General features: G+C 31.5%; 1 protein-coding gene across 1 annotated transcript; it reads left to right on the top strand.

Moving 5' to 3' along the window:
* Window positions 1–12,030: 12,030 nt before the first annotated feature.
* On the top strand, window positions 12,031–17,959 carry LOC131660252 (uncharacterized). Its single transcript, XM_058929458.1, has 16 exons — window positions 12,031–12,518; window positions 12,622–12,683; window positions 12,765–12,832; window positions 13,458–13,579; window positions 13,844–13,949; window positions 14,071–14,122; window positions 14,494–14,611; window positions 14,689–14,719; window positions 14,808–14,831; window positions 14,944–15,068; window positions 15,372–15,453; window positions 15,568–15,690; window positions 15,779–15,832; window positions 16,552–16,621; window positions 17,099–17,132; window positions 17,252–17,959. The coding sequence occupies exons 1-16, from the start codon at window positions 12,323–12,325 to the stop codon at window positions 17,611–17,613; spliced, it is 1,629 nt and encodes a 542-aa protein (XP_058785441.1). The 5' UTR covers window positions 12,031–12,322; the 3' UTR covers window positions 17,614–17,959.
* Window positions 17,960–18,354: the final 395 nt, after the last annotated feature.

Here is an 18,354-nt window from a genome sequence, read left to right on the forward strand (position 1 = left end):
TAGCTTGGGAATACACTTTAGGATTCGGTTTATTTTGAGAAAGTATTTTCTATTTTTTATCATGTATTTATTTTATAAGAAAAAAAATTATTATTAGAGTACAAGGAGTATATTACAAATTTATAAAGTCGCGAGGACTTTTCCACCCGTCATACTCATTAAAACAAACACATCCCGTGACCCGTCTGCCTAAGTCCTATAACAATTCATATTAGGGGTGATCGTATCCGAACCAATTCAAAAGCAAAATCGCAAATCGAACCAATCCAAACCGAAACCGCAAAAAACCGCGTTTGGTTTGGATGATTTTGGATGATTTTTGGACTGAACCGCACGGTTCGGGTTGGTTTGCGGTTTTAATTTCACAAAACCGAACCGAACCAAACCGCATATTTAACTTAAGTTTTGAATTTTAATAATTAATTTATTATCTTTCCAAATCCAATTGCACATAGCCACCCCTCGCGTTTTGAATTTTAATAATTAATTTATTAACTTAAGTTTTGGCATAATCCACTTAGTTTTTGTATTTTATTGAGCTACATATATATGTAATTCTCTACTGTCTAATATATGTATTTCATTTATAATAAATTTTTAGTTCTCTACTGTTTTTGTAATATAATTTCTTTTGTATGGTATAATATCATATATTATATTGACATTGAATTACTTTCCTTTTTCCTTTTATTTCAGTACATTTTTAGTTTATAGTGTAAACCGCAGTCCACCGAACCGCGCATGCATTTTTATCTCGCGGTTAGGATGACTTTTATGCTCAAAATCGAACCAAACTTCACCGCAAACACCCCTAATTCATATAGCCAAAGATGATGAAGATTCTTATAATAAATACTTTTTTATGGAGATAAAATGAATAGTAGTTAGAGATGTATTTTTTAAATAATAAAACAATTTTATAAAATCTTAATTATTTTTTAAAAATAAGATAATTATTAATTTTAAGAGTATGGTATTACTTTATCAATAAACAAAATTATATTGATTTTAAGAAATAAATTGTAAATAAAATTAATACAACTATAAGAAATGAAAGCAGATAAAGTTTTCTCAAAAAGTAAATGGGGGCCATATATATATATATATATATATATATATATATATATATATATATATATATATATATATATATATATATATATATATATATATATATATATATATATATATATATATATATTTGTATATAACTTTGTCACATTTATTGTAAAAATAATTTATATGAATACACACCAACTTATAAGCTTATTTTTCAACTATTAACTAACTTATAGGTTATATTCATTAACTAACTTATAAAATACACACCAATTTATAAGCTTATTTTTCAACTATTAACTAACTTATAGTTATATTTATTAAATAAAGTCGAAATAACTTTAAGTATCTTATTAGAAAATTAAAATTAATTTATTTTTTATAAACTAAAACTAAAAGTCATGATTCTCTTTGATGAAAAATAGGGGATAACTAAATAGTTGTTGAGAAAAGTCGGATATTTGAATCTAACTTAGGTAATATTTATGAACTAATATGATGATATTATTTACTAATCAAGTTATAATTTCAAACTAAGAGAAAATGAAGAAGAATATACTGAATATCAACCTCTTTGTTTCTTTCAAGTTCTTGTGTGAATGAGAAAAACTTGGGAGGAATATGCTTGGTTTTGTCACTTTTTATGTAACCTTCTTTCATCTGGGTAACATATGCAACATTGTCTTTATACAAAATTGTTGGATTATTATCAATTGGTAAATCAGACGCTCCTTTGATATGTCGAGTTACTGACCGTAATCATACACTCTTTGCTGGCTTCATGAAGGGCAATAACTTCAGCATGATTTAAAGAAGTTGCTACAAGTGTTTGCTTTTGCATTCTCCATGATATTGCAGTGTTACCATATGTAAATATATATCCAGTTAGTGATTTAGCATTATGTAGATCTGACAAATATCATGCATTTGCATAACCAAGCAAAACTGATTTTGTATTGTTAGAATAAAATAAACCAAGATCAAGTGTACCTCGAAGATGTCGAAATATATATTTTATTCCTTTTCAATGTCCTTTTGTGGAGCATAAACTGAATGTTGCTGGTAAATCTACTGTAAAAGCTATATCAGGTCTTGTATAGTTAGCAAGGTAGATGAGTGCTCCAATGGCACTAAAGTATGACACTTTTGAGTCAAGATCCTCTTCATTACTTTTCTTAGGCCTAAAGGAATTATTTTCAGTATTAAGTGTTCTACCCATCATTGGACTACTCAAAGGAGTTGTTGTGTCTATGTTGGACCTTTTCAATATCCTTTTTGTATAATTTGATTGATGTATCAATATACCATTTTTAGTATACTCAATCCGTAAACTAAGACAAAATTTAATTTTTTTCCAGATCTTTTATTTCAAATATTTTCTTTAAATAATTTCTTGCTTCTCTGATTTCTTTATTAGTCATAATGGTATCTAAATCATCAACATAAACATCAATTATCACAAACTTGGATATTATTTTTCTTATAAAAACACAAGGGCAAATCAGATTATTCTCATAGCCTTCTTTAAGTAAATATTCACTTAGCCTATTGTACCACATGTGTCCGTATTGTTTTAACACATATAATGATCTTTGCAACTTAATTGCATACATTTCTCTAGGTTTTTGAAGTCTCAGACATTTTAATTCCTTATGAGATTTTCATGTATATATCAGTATCAAGTGATTCATATAAATAAGCAGTAACAACATCCATAAGATACATATCAAGATTGTTAAATACTGATAAATCAATTAAATAACGAAAGATAATGACATCCATAACAGGATAATATGTTACCTCAAAATCAATTACTTGTCTTTGGTGAAAACCTTGTGCGACAAGACGAGCTTTGTATTTGACAATCTCATTTTTCTCATTTCGTTTTCTTATAAAAACCCACTTATATCCAACTGGTTTCACATCTTTCGATATAACCATAATAGGGCCAAATACTTTTCAATTTTTAAGAGAATTTAACTTAGTATCTATTGCATCCTTCCAGTTTTTTCAGTCATGTCTATTTTGACATTCACTCATAGTTCTTGGTTCAGGATCATCATTTTTATTTATAATTTCACATGCAATGGATAATGAAAATATTTCACCTGTATTCATACCTTTTTCGCTTCCACGAAGTTCCCGTATCAACATAATTAATTAAAATCTCGAGATCATTCTTGTTTTTAGTTTCATTATCAATGATCTCATTATAATCATCTTGTGCTTCTTTGAGAGCACACTTTTCAATCGTGGATTTATTATTATCTAGTGTATTTTCAAGATCACTTTCAATCAAATTCACCTTTTCTATTTCCTTTCTATTTCAGGGATTTTTGTCTTTGGATCTCATAGGTCGGTCACGCTTCAAGTGTGCCTTAGATGTACTTGCAACATTATTTTGATTTGAAATCTCAATCCTAGCTAGGACATTTATAACTGGTACATGTGACTTTGTTACTCTTTTCAAATCAGTAAACGAAATTAGAATTTGATTTGCTAAATCTTGTAAATGTACTATTTTCTTTACGTTTTATTTCCATGATTTATTATATGGGTCCAAATGTAATAAATGAGGTACATACTAGGGGTGGACAAAAATCAACCGTTCGACGGAATCCGACCGACCCGATGGAAGATTCTTGAAGCGGATCGGATTTAGTCGGTTTACGCCTTTACGGGTAACGGTGAAAGGAGGAAAAGGGTCGAGGCGGACATACACGGTCGGATTCGAAGTTTGGTTTTGGGCCCGTCGAAAACCGAATCCAACCGAAGATAATAATTATTGATGGTTAGGCACAACGCATTCTCAGAATGCCCAGCCCAATCTGAAATTCTATATTCCAATTTTGCAAATCCTAATCCATTCCTTAGCCCAATATGGAATTCTATATATTCTTCAATTGTTGTGAACCTTAATCCATCTCCCAACGGCCGTCGATTCTTGCTTTTGTTAGGTAACGTTCTTTCTCTCTTCTTCTCACTCTATTATCTTCAATTTCAATTTCATTTTCAGTTTTTCCCTCCATTCTTTTAACAACTTGCGTTTAGAGATTTGTTTGGAAGTAAAATCAAAATTGTAACCACTCGATTTTCTTTTATTTGTTTACAGTTCGTTGTTGTTGTGCTATGAACCGCTGTCTCCCACCACCATCTCTGATACCGCGGTTCCATTCATCTCAGATTAGATTATGATTAAGGTTGGTTGTTGTTGATTTATAAAGAAATTTATGGTTTGTGATTAAGGTTAGATTTTTTTTAAATGATTTAGTGTTGTTGATTATGATTATTGTTTATATATTTTGTGTTCAGATCTTGATTCAAGGATGCATCAGAGTGGGTTAAAATAAAAAGGTAACCATTTTGAGTCAAGATAAGTTATGAACTTCAATTTGCGACTATGTTTTGTGTTTAGACCGATTTATCCAAAGCTCTCATGTTGGGAACAAAATTGAGGTTTTTAGCTTTCATTTAAAACCTTGTTTGGTTGTGACTTTTGTATGTTATACTTGTATTTAAGGACCTTGAACTTGGAATTACAGATGGGAATGTGTCTGTGAAGAAAGCCTAAGACCTTATGTTTATAAGCTTGTTTTGTTTCAGGTTTTGGTGGAAATTGTGTTGTCATATTCTTTGCAATATTAGCTTGGTTTTGTAATCTTAAGTCAGATGTGTTTGTGAAGAAAGCCTAAGACCTTATGTTTATAAGCTTGTTTTGTTTCAGGTTTTGGTGGAAATGGTGCTGTCATATTCTTTGCAATATTAGTTTGGTTTTGTGATCTTAAGTCAAATTTGAAAGATAAGTATGTGATTTTAAGTCAAATTTGTTTTGATTTTAGTTTTGTTTTATTAAGATTTTGACATTAGTTTAGTTGTCTATACATGAAAACGTGATTTTATCCAGTAAGGAAGATTTCTTTGTTGTCTATGTTTCTTATGTTTCTTATGCTTTATGTTATAACTATTATAAGTTCTTCAAATTTTTATGACATAAATAGGTAAATATTGGTCCTTTACTCTATCAGTTTATCATTAATCTTGTTTTTGACATTAGTTTTGTTGTCTATACAGGAAAATATGATTTTACACAGTAGGGAAGATTTATTTTTGTCCATGCTTATGTTTCTTATGCTTTATGTTATAACTATGATAACTTCTTCAAATTTTTATGACATGAATAGATAGGTAAATATTGATCCTTTACTCTATCAAATTATCATTAATCTTATTTTTTTTGTCAAAATGATTAATAGAATTCTTAATATATTTACTATTCAATTTTGTTTAACATTTGATTTATTATTTCTGTTATAACTTTTTAAACTTGTTTAAATGTTATATGACCGGATTATGTAGGTAAATTTTGGTTCTTTACTCTATCAATTTATCATTAATGTGATTGTTTATTTTTGTAAAAATGATTAATAGAATTCTTATTATGTTTACTATTCATAGATTTGTTACATTTTTGATTTTGTTTGTTATTGATTTATTGTTTCTGTTATAATTATTATGACTTGTTTTAATTTTTTTATGACATGAATATGTAGATATTGCCAGAATGAGTTGGAGGAAGTATGTGCAGAATCCATTTTATCCCACAATAGAACTGAATTCAATTTCAAATTTGAATATCAAGTTGAAATAATATTATAGATTTTGACAGAGTTTATTTATTTTTTTTACTATAGTTTTTTAGTGTTTTAATTAAATTAATTTTAGTAAAGATTTAGCCTTTATCATCATTTTATCATCATTTAAGATAATATAATTTTTAATAAAAAATTAAATATAATAGTTTAATTTTTTAATATGATAGTTAAGTGAAAATAACTAATTATATAAATTTTAAAATGGGAACAATAATTTTCGTTGAGATAAAATTATAAATTGGCCCAACAATTAAGTTAAATTAACCTGAAAAAAAAAATTCATGGACTTCCATTTTGGGCTTAAAAATTTAGTTGGCCCAATAAAACTATTAACCGAAAAAAATCGAGTATCTTAACCGAATCGTTTTAAATCGAACCCAAAAAAACCGAATGGACAAACTGTCGGAAATTGGGCCTAATCATCTCACCCGTGGGTGGGTTCGGTTCAGTGGTTTGGGCCCGAATCGAACCGTTGTCCACCCCTGGTACATACCATGTTATCTCATTTTCCAATTTTTTATTCTCTCTCCCTAGTGTTGGGAATTTTGTTTCGTCAAAATGAAAATAAAAAAATCTTGCTTGAAAAACATCACCTGTTAAAGGTTCAAGATAATTATTAATGGATGGTGACTCACACCTCACATATATTTCTAACTTCCTTTGAGGTCCCATATTTGTTCTTTGAGGGGTAGATATTGGGACATATATTACACAACTAAATATCTTTAAATGAGAAATATTTGGTTCTTTTCCAATTGCAAGTTGATAAAGAGTATGTTTATGATCAGCACTTGGCCTTAGACAGATGAGTGATGCAACATGTAAAATAGCATGACCCCAAATAATAACTGGTAGTTTAGTTCTCATTGTTAACGGTCTAGCAATATATTGAAGACGTTTGATTAATGACTCAACTAAACTATTTTGTGTACGTACATGAGAAACATGATGTTCAACAGTAATTCTAATTGACATGCAATAATTATTAAATAATTTACATATAAATTCGTCAGCATTGTTAAGTCTATTTTTCTCTATAGTATAGTCAGGAAATTGAGTTTTAAGTTTAATTATTTGTGCAAATTTTTTGCAAATGTCATACCATGACTTGACAATAAGCATACATATGAACATCAACTAGATGCGTCAATCAATACCATAAAATACTTGAATGGTCCTGACGGTAGATGGAGAGGTCCACATATATCTCCTTAAATTCTTTCAAGAAATGTAGGTGATTTTGTTTGAATCTTGACTGGTGAATGCTTTGTTATTAGTTTGCCGAGAGAGCAAACTTCACATAGTCTATCTTCTTTTGTAAGTTTTAAATCTTTTAGAGTGTGTTTCGATGGAGCATTTTAATGAGGGAAAGTAATTTTCTGAGGGAATTGAAAATGATTTGACCAAAATTCATTGTTTGGATGAAAAATATGGAGAATTATTAAAATGATGTAAATTTATGAAGTATTTTATTCAAGTTAAATTTAAAGAATTTCAATTGACACCAAAAAGTAAAGAATTTGAAATTGCTCCATAACTTGAGTGTTAAATTGTTTATTATTAATTTTTATAAATTTGCAAAATGATCCTTATATTTTGTTAAAATTATAAATTTATCCTAGATTTTTTCATAAAATTGCAAATAAGTCCCTAATAATTTTCCAAATTTACAAAATGGTCCCTTAAATTTTTCAAAAATTGAAAATTAGTCCCTATTTTTTTTTTCAAATTTGACCTAAAAGTTTTAAAATTGATGAAAATGACCAAAAAGTTTAACAACGACTCATTTTAATACTTCATCCAAACAAAATAATTTAAAGTTGAATTTATTTCAATTGAGTCATTTGAATTGCTTAGAAGTTTAAATTCCTTGAAAATTCTTAATTACCTCATCCAAACACACTCTTAATGTATGACCATGTGTACTTTCAACTATTTTACACCATTGTTGAACCAGAGTGACCTAAACGGTCATCTCATAAAGTCACAATATTGAGATATTCTTTTACTACTAAATTACATTCAATTTCATGTATATATATGTAATGTAATCCATAAGGCAGTTTTGGTAGTTTTTCTAAGGTTTCTTCTTTCCCAAAAAATTAAAAGTAATATTAATATATTTCATATTACCTTCAATTGCAGTGTTAGTATCATGTCCTTGACAATGTATGTCATTAAAACTTAACAAGTTTCTCTTTAATTTTGGAGAGTATAAAGCATTAATGACAATTTTTGTCCTATTTGGTAGTACGAACATATCATTACTTGCTCCTTCAATCAAATCTGCAAAACTTGAGACTGTATTTATTACACCTTTAGTAGGATTTATTTTAGTAAAATATTTCTTACTTTTGAGGATTGTGTGTTTAGTTTCACTGTCTGAAATGCAAATGTCTTTGACATTTTTCATGTCTAACTTTCTTAAAATAGAAGTAGGATTAAATAGAGTAAATTTATAACATATTTAAATTTATTATTTCATGAAAACATGAGATACACATAAACAACATACAAATTCTTAAGTTGATACATATTTCAAATATAAAAGTAATACAAGCACATCAAACATTATTCAAATAGTTACTTAATATGTTTCACTATTATCATTTATGGGTTAAATCTCATTAAAATTCACTTCTTTTCCTTTTTCCTCTACATATGCTATTTGTCTTTTACAAAAATGTTTTGGTATTCTACACACTTTAGACCAGTGACCTTTTTTCCCCGCATCTATAACATGTATCTTCATAATTCCTCAAGGGACCTTCTTGGATATACTTACCCTTTCCTTGGCGATTCCATTTATTTTGGTCATATACGGGAGTTCTATAATTATTCTATAACCTTGTCCACGTTCTTTACCATGAAAAATGGTTTCGATCGTGGAAAAGGTTTCGGCCATGATATCCTTCTCGACTGCGACCATAACGAGCATGACCATTATTACCATCAAAACGAACAAGACCACCACGTCTTTTAAAACGATTAAAGCCACCATGCCCACAATTAAGGGTCGTGGCAGTAATTTCAGGGTATGTTATTATTCTCGTGGGTCGTGACTGATGGTTTTTTATAAGAAACTCGTTATTTTATTCTGCCACTATAAGGCTGCAACTAAATTAGAATATTATGCAAATTCCCTCATTTTATATTGTTGTTGCGATAATATTTAGGATGCATGGAAAGTTGAAAAAGTTTTTTCCAACTTTTCTTTTTCAGCTATTATTGTGCCACAAAATTCTAGGTGTGCTATAATCTGGTGCATAACAGAGTTATATTCGATGATACTTTTATAATCTTGAAACCTTAACTAGTTCCACTGGTCCATTAATGAGGGTAACGAGATCTTTTTCTAATGTCCAAATCTTGCTTTAATTTTGTCCCACGAAATCTTGGGATCTTTAGCATTTAAATATTCTATTTGCAATCCATCATCAAGACGGTGCTTGATTATTCTATCCACTTTTGACTTTCTCTTTTCCATTTCATTTGGTGTTTGATAATACATGGCATGCTATGACCCATGTTTCTAACCAAGAAATTGCCTTCTGCAAGCACTTGTTGAGATTCATATTCCATGTCAGCCATCCTCCTTGCTAGAATTGAAGAAAATGTCCCACTTGTTTGGATGGACAAACTCTTTCCATATCTGCTGCACACTTTAACAATTTCTAAGAGCGTGGATTATGGTTTCCTTCACACCAACACAATCAAGACTACATATGTTTCTTTGAGCCATAAATTTTTCCGTCTTCGGGTCATTGTAATGTATTAACTAAGTGAAATTTCCGACCTTTTCAAGCACTTGAAGTTTTCAAATGGTCTTCTAGTCCACACTATATATAAAATTTTCATTGTTGGTTAAACCATTGCAAACAAAAGCAATTGAGAAGATTCCATTATTGGTTCCTCCCCAAACACACATCCTTTTTCAAGCACTTGAAGTTTTCAAATGGTCTTCTAGTCCACACTATATATAAAATTTTCATTGTTGGTTAAACCATTGCAAACAAAAGCAATTGAGAAGATTCCATTATTGGTTCCTCCCCAAACACACATCCTTTTTCGTGCGAGACATTTGTTTATTACTAATAAATCATTTCATTGGATAAATACTAGTAACATGAAGGACAATTTATGGAGCTAATGACCATCCTATTTAATGGTTAGATATTTTATATATATTTTTGGATAATGCTAACTTGTGCCATAAAGATTAGGGATGACAAGCAGACCCAAACCCGCGGGGCCTTCCCGCACCCGAACCCGAGTCAACGGGTGAAAATTCGAGTTGACTGGGTTTGGGTGCCACCCGATATTTCAGGTGCGGGTTTGGATAGTGTGAAACCCGCACCAAAAACCCGAAATCACACCCGCTTATATATATATATATAATATTGTGGAAAGTTGTAAAAAAATTGTAGGAAAAATGTATTTTGTGTATTTTGTTACTGGTTCGAGTTTGGGTGAAAAAACCCGAAATCCAACGGGTGTGGCGTGGGTGTTATTTTGCCACCCGAACAATATTTGAGTTTGGGTTCGGGTTTGGGTGCCGATTTCAGGTGCGAGTTTGAGTAGTGTGAAACCCGCATCCGATCCGTTGCCATCCCTAATAAAGATACATGTTAAGAAATCATAAATGAAAAATTTGTATTGAAAAAACAAAAAAAATGATAATTATAGACTTTTAATCAAATTGGTATACAATTTTCTAACACAAAATGTCTACATTTAACTTAAATTTTTTATTTATGAATTTATTAACACATGCCCTTAAAACACAAGTTAGCATTACCCATATATATATTTTTATATTTACCTGTATCTACTGTATATACATCTCTCTAAAACAAGTTATATATATATATATATATATATATATATATATATATATATATATATATATATATATATATATATATATATATATATATATATATATATATATATATATAATTTAATTGTTATGTAGGGTTGGTGCTTAATTTTTTTTGAACTTAATATAAATGATTAACTCAAAAAAATAAATAAGTACAAGCGATCTTGAGGATCCAGCAACCAAAATTCAAAAGGACTAAGAAAAAACTAGAAAGCTGTCACCCATCTAACATTAGGATAACTATATTTTTCCTAAGTTTCGTGTTATTACTCCACGTTCTATACACAATGGTATCTATAATTCGTTTTCCTATATCCTTGTCGTTCAACTTATTCCTAAAACACTTATCGTTTCAGATAGTCCATAACATATAAACTGTCTCTGCAATTGCAGTTTTTATAATGTCCGCTTTGTTACCTTTCCCTTTAGTGTGCTGTATTACAGTTCAAGTCTCCATTCTCTAGGGCAATGTTGAACCTGTATCCAATCCAGAACCTCCTTCCAAACATGCCTCATTGAAGGACACATGAAGAAGATATGATAAATGGATTCATCCTCTAAACAGAAACAACAAGTCATATTATCAAGCATACCAAATCTCAGTAATCTATCCTTTGTTGGTAGTTTTTCATGGCAAGCCATCCATAAAATAAAACACGCTCAAGGTCGCGCCATATTACCATACATTAAGTTCCTCCATTCCACTTTTTGGTCACAAATTAATAAGCTATTATACACCTCCTTCATTTTGAAGTTTTCATTCTTACTGGTATCCTCCTAAATTGCCATATTCTGGACAGTGGCGGAGCCAAAAATTTTAGGGAGCCTGGACAAAAATTTTACACCCTACTTTTACTAATTTTACACCACGTGTCTACTAATTTTGTCTAAAAATTTTGCCCTTGATTTTGTCAAAAAATTTCACACTCTATTTTTACTAATTTTGCCCTTAATTTTATCTAAAAATTACTAATGTTGCTCCTAGTGTTGTTTAAAAATTGACTATTAAATGGAGAATATACAACAAGAAGAGGGGTTGAGTCCAGACACGTGCTCGGCTGTAGATCCGCCCATGATTCTGGACATGGTGCTCAAATTTTCATTGTCACTTCATAAATTTAAAATGATTGAAACTATAATAAATAATATATAAAATATATAAAATTAAATAATATTATTCCAAAGTCATAAAAAAATCATGAAATTTATATAAATAATATAAAAATTAAATTTTAATTATAATATCATTCAAAAGTCAACAAAAGAAAATCTCATGAAAGCGACCTTAGTGGCCAGTGCATCCAAAATCGAAACAAAATTTCCATATGATAATTTTTCATTTTCTCTATATATTATTTCATTTATCTATAATTGTGATTTTATTTATATTTATAATAACTTTTGATTTTGATTTGAAAATCAAAAGTTGAGTTGTTGCTAAACCCAAAGACAATCCAGTCCTTTTTGTTGTGTCTATTTAACTACCACCCTCTCTTTCTCTTTTTATTTTATCATTAAATCGAATTAGGGTTTCACTTCTTCTTCTTCTTCATCTCTCACTGTAGTTTCTGCAAAAACCAACCCGGTTTCTCTCCTCTCTTCTCAGCTTTCCCGCCATTTTCTTCACTAGATTTGAATTCTAGCCGTTAGATCTGTCATTTTCATATATTTTTTTTGAATTTCCCAAAAAAACTTTTTTGACCGTTACTCTCGCCGGAGTGAACGGGAAATGTCTGCTTCCGAAGGTGAGAAGAAGGTTGTGGAAGAGAACGAAGTTCCGAAAGGTGGAGAGCTTTTGTTCTGTGGTGCCACGGGTTGGGATACCGTTGGTCGTCGGAAAGGTCCGCCTGAGGGGAACTTGGTCTCTCCGTCGCGGTTAAGGCCTCTCGTTGGGATTGATATTCGTTACGTTGCTTCTGGTTGCGGTAAAGTTTCTTGCTTTCTTATTTTAAGTATTTTATGTTGTTCTGATCTGTGTATAGAATGTGTGTAAATGTTAGAGTGTTTGTTTTTTTTTTTTTTTTGCAGCGTCTTGTCATTGTTTGGCATTGGATGTTGAAGGGAGATGCTATACATGGGGACGTAATGATGTATGAGTGTTGAGTTGTAATGGGTGTTTGAAATTATTTGTTTATGTTTGTGTGTTTTTGATTTGTGAGATTGGTGTGCAGAAAGGGCAACTGGGTCATGGAGATACTATTCAGCGTGATAGGCCAACTGTGGTGTCTGCACTTTCAAAGTGAGTTTGTGTTTTCTGTTTTTTTATATACAGTTGTGCTTATTCATGTCTTGTGTATGTTCTGATTGTGTTGTTTATGGGGTGGTTTTGTTTTTGACTTTGTAACTCATGGTAACTGTTTATTTTGGTAATGGTCTTACTTGACCCGTTTCTTTCACTATGAAACACAAACACCTTTAGGAATAGGCATATTGCGGTGTCTGACACACTTGTATGTCACTTGTGTCGGAAAAGTCATACAAGTGTAACAAACACCCTTAAATATGATTTTTTGTTTTGTTCAGATACTCTTTAAATTTGTGTTTGACTCCTGTATGACATACGACACTTGTTAGCCAATTTAGATAGGCATTTCAAAAAGAATTTGTTTTTTTTTTTTTTGCTTCAACACACCTATACATTTTTTCGACAAATCTGGCATAAACATGGATTGAAGCAATATTATCAAGCAATATTAAAGACATTAATTTTTAGCGGGGTCGGTGTCATATGTTTTTGTCATTATCGGTGTCAGAGTGTCCGGTTGTCTGCCAGAGTCGGTGTTTTATAAGTTTTGCATCTTGTTCTTTCTCCTGTTATTATTTATTGTTATGCTTAATTTTTTTTTTTATATTTGACTTGAAAGATACAAAATTGTTCAAGCTGGATCTGGGAAGAGCCATACAGTGGTAGTTACAGATGATGGAAATTCCCTAGCATTTGGATGGAACAAACATGGACAGCTAGGTTCGGGTTCTGTAAAAAATGGTATGTTTTATTAAGTATTTGGTAAAAATATGCCATCTTATTTCCATTGTGTACATTTTAACAGGTGATTGTTGTTAGTTAATGTGATCCATGCTTATCTTAGGCTTGGTTTAGATGTTACATTGTCAGTGGAGTGACAACTTATAGTGCAATGGAGTAAAGTTGCTATAGTAAAGTTACTCTGCCAAAGTTTATGTTGTCATTGTTTCTTTTATCCCATAAAATAGTGTCTATTTGATATACAACCTTGTCTGTCTTGTGCAGAAATTGAATCATCTCCCATTCGCTGTGTTGTTTCTGAAGTTAAATATGCTACATGCGGTGCCGACTTTTCTGTCTGGTTATCTTCAGTTGAAGGAGCTTCTATACTGTATGGTTTCTGAAAATTGTATTAAGGTTTCTTGAGTCTCTATCCGTGATTGTGGATATTTGTTCTTGTTTGACTGCAGTAGTTGTTAAGTTTCATTTCTTGCTTTTACTATGATTGCCAGGACTGCTGGGCTTCCACAGTATGGGCAGCTTGGGCATGGGACAGATAATGAGGTATGAATGAGGAAGATGTTTGAATTTTATGGTTTTTGTTGTTCCAAGAGTTGAGTGTCCAGACATGCTGCGTTGTTCAGATGCTGAGTCCATGGAGGCTGGGGCTATTGAGTTACCATTGTTGGGGCAAGCTCATGTTTTAACACAGTTTGTAGCATATATACCTAATAGTTACAAATGTTATTAATTAATATAGATGTTGATATATAACTAGTAATTACATAATAATTATTTAGGTGCTGTTTGTTCACTTATAAGTTAAAACCTGTTTTCTCATTCCTGTATGATTAACTTTTCTTCTCTCAATAACATACATTTGTATGCCTGGTGCCGCAAGAAAGATTTACATAATGTTGCATTTGCTTGTGCAGTATAATATGAAAGAAAGCTCTGTGAAATTAGTTTATGAACCACAGCCACGCCCTCGAGCCATAGCTTCCCTTGCAGGTGAAACTATTGTCAAGGTGGCATGTGGATCGAATCACACAGGTGGTTGTTATTTTGAGATCTTGATTATTAGACCTTGTATATTACTATATCTTATTATTTTTTATTTGTATATACAGTGGCTGTGGACAAGAATGGCTTTGTCTACACGTGAGTAAACCTTTAGTGTCTTCTCTCAGTATCTTACTTCCATTTGTGTACATGTAGGTTCTAATCTGTTACGTATTCATTTGTACAGGTGGGGTTATGGTGGTTACGGAAGGTTGGTGGCTGTTTTCATATTGGGCTGTCCATGTTTTGTGAATTCTCGTGAAATTGCAACTATCATCATTCTCCCTCAGAATTACAACTTTTTATTTTTAAAAAATCTGTAGGCTAGGACATAGAGAGCAGAAGGATGAATTTGCTCCACGTCGTATTGACATTTTCACAAATAGAAATGTTTTACCTCCTGATGCCATTATTTCAGCAGGTTCTATGAATTCTGCTTGTACTGCAGGTATGCATCTCTAACACATTCAAGTCTCCTTTTTGAAAACTGTTCACTGATATATGTGCCTCTTTGATGGCTGTATTCTATGTTTCTTTCTGATAATGCAACTGGTATGAACATATGATACTGATTTAACGATGATTGGTTACCAAAGTGAATGTGATGCTGTATCTATAATTCTGTATCAACTATCAACAACAAATATTTTTAACCGTGATATGAAATAGTGGTTGAGTGGCGGCCAAGATATAATTTATTTGTGACTTAAGTATCCCTATTTAACAGTGGTGTTTTTTTTCTTCATTTCAGCTGGAGGGCAGTTGTACATGTGGGGCAAAATAAAGAACACAGGTGATGACTGGATGTACCCGAAGCCTCTAATGGACTTAAGGTTGTGCTTTATTCCGTGGTTTGAATGAAAGTTCTATCTATGTGTAGGACAAGTTTCCCCCGTCATTTACTTCCTCATTTTGAATAAATAGTCTATATTTATTTTGGTAAACAGTGGTTGGAATATACGATGCATGGATTCAGGGGGTATGCACCATTTTGTTGGGGCTGATTCCTCGTGCATAAGTTGGGGTCATGCTCAGAATGGAGAGCTGGGATACGGACCTGCTGGACAGAAGTATGTTTTTATACAACTGTTTTAGCAACAATATTTTTTGTTTTTTTGATTTTATAATTTTCTAATCCTGTTTGCACTTGTCCCATAGGTCTTCAGCTGTACCCAAAAAGGTGGATTTACTTGAGGGTATGCATGTCATGAGGTCAGTGACATATTCAGAAATTTTTAAGTAGCGGGACAATATCTATTTCATTACTGAATCATTTTTTCTTTATTATAATAATCTCCAAATACAGGTAATTAAACAAAGTATAACAGATCCTCCTAATTTTGAAAATGCATGGTAACTGAATAACTCCACCTTGTCAAAATATTCGACAATGAAAACTCTGAAGGATCACATTGAGCAGTACGAAATGACTTGTCAAAATGTAGAAGATGAATTTATTAAGTTTAAGCATGCTAAACCATTATTATTCAACAATTGAATTTGTTGACCTGATCTATCACTTGATATTAAGTTTAATCCTAAAAATAATGTTAATCATCTGCACTTTCCATTAGGTCACCGACTCCAAAATATATATATATATATATATATATATATATATATATATATATATATATATATATAATTTTTCATTTAATGTAGGTAGTAAGCCTCAATCCCTTTGTCTGGAATTTTTGATGCCTTTTTTCGAATGTTCGTTCATATTCTATTTTCCATTTGAGTATCTTCAGTTTATAATTCAAACAATACAAATTTATGATAAAACTTAAGCTGTTTGTTTCATATCAGTGAGCTGCCAAATTTATTAAAGTTTAGTTTTTCAAATACCTTTTTTTCAAAAATAAAATCTCGTCTTCATGACTTATCAAAATGAGAATTTGTCTAAATAATTTTCTCTTATTTCCAAACAGTGTTGCTTGTGGTTTGGGTCATTCCATGGTTGTGGTTGACAGAGCAAATGTTGCTGAAAGACTTGACCAGGTAACTCTTAAATCTGATCTATTATCTTAGAAGTTCACAAGCTCACAATCATGCATCGAGTTCACAAACGATTAAACATGGTCTGATTTTATGCTGTAGGTTATATTTGAGCTGCTTGTTTCTTGTGGTATATTATGTTTTAGACCATATTTGAGCTGCCTGCTTGTTTGCCATCTTGGATCATAATGACTGTGCCATGAGTTATTTGTATTAATTTTAATTAAATAAATCAGTAGATTCTTCTGCGAAATGTATTTTTTTTTTTTGTTGCCTTTCTTCCTTCTTTCTCTCCAGTTCCTATAGGCAATATCTAATCTATTCAACACTATGAGCAATCTTTTGAGAAGCTGTGATTTGTAGTAATCACAAATTTGTACATTGTGTGTCCTGTTTTGAACTGTACTGTCTTTAGCATTATATTTTATAATATAATATGATGAAGTGTACAACTCCTCCTAACTTATCTTTTTTCTGCAGCTTGATACACATGACGGCAAAGCTGTTGGTGAAGGTATGCAAATTTTACAGTTCAAATTATGTACAGTGTATCAAAAACTTCATCAGTTAATACTAGCTGTCTCAAATGCATCAATATTATATTGTACTGAGTTCGTTGTGTTCATGTTGCAGGTACTGAGCCTGTAAGTAAAACTCCAGTCCCTAAGAAGGCTGCTGCTCCTAAAAAGGGTGCAAAGAAAGCTGACAACTCAAAGAAGAGGAAAAAAGCAAAAGATTCATCTGACTCTGAAGAAGAGGAAGAACAGGCTGAAGAAAGTGACAATAGCGATGATGAAGTTAATGGGGAGGCCGAGGTTAAGAAATCACGTGCTGGTAAAAATTCTGGGAAGGGCCGAGGTAAGGCATCCAAAACGTCAGAGTCTGAGAGCAAAGGTTCTGGCCGAGGGCGCGGTCGCGCTCCTGCAAATAAAAGCAGTTCTAAATCTTCTCCGGTGAAGTCATCTGGTAAGAGAGGAAGACCCAAAAAGGCATGATCTGGTGTTTTGTTGGAAGTTTTGTTCTCTATTCTTGGAGAATCAGAGTAACTCAATGCGGCACTACTAACTATTTATTGCAATTATTTTTCAAAAACATTTTAATTAGAAACCTTTTTCAGAGAATGTAGAGGCAAAAGTGCCTGCTTGTTTTGAACTCTTTCTTTTGTGAAGGGAGGTATTTAGTATGCCTTCTTCAGTTTCCATCAGCTTAGACATTGATCTGCTGGGATGGTGATTTGGTGAGATGTTTATTGATGATTCTTGAGGCCAATTATGTTTTTAATTTTTAATCCCTGATGTATAATATTCTTAATTTTAATTATCTCAACCAAAATTTCAATTATTTGTTACTTCAATTATTATTCGCTTAATTTATTGTGTATACCATAGAAATGCTTTACTTGCAAATGTTGCAAAATATTCATAACTTGCATTGCATTATTAGAAAACGAATAGAAAACAAATGAACTTTGAGAGAGATATTGAGTGAAGAAAAGAAATATAGTTTTGAAAGACATGACTCTAGTAGAAGCTTGGAGTGGAATTAGGCCTTCTGTTGAGTACTTTCTTGTTTTTGGATGTGTCTCACATGTACATGTATATGTCAGTCTTTTGTTGCGAGAAGCTGAAGACATATTAGTCACAGTTTCTAGCTTTAAACCCAATAACTTGATCAACTGACTTTGAAATTTTTCAAACCAAGCTCTAGAGACAGTTTTGTTGGTGTTTTCAAATCCA

Source organism: Vicia villosa, linkage group LG3 (genome assembly GCF_029867415.1).
Source record: "Vicia villosa cultivar HV-30 ecotype Madison, WI linkage group LG3, Vvil1.0, whole genome shotgun sequence".
Taxonomy (NCBI): domain Eukaryota; kingdom Viridiplantae; phylum Streptophyta; class Magnoliopsida; order Fabales; family Fabaceae; genus Vicia; species Vicia villosa.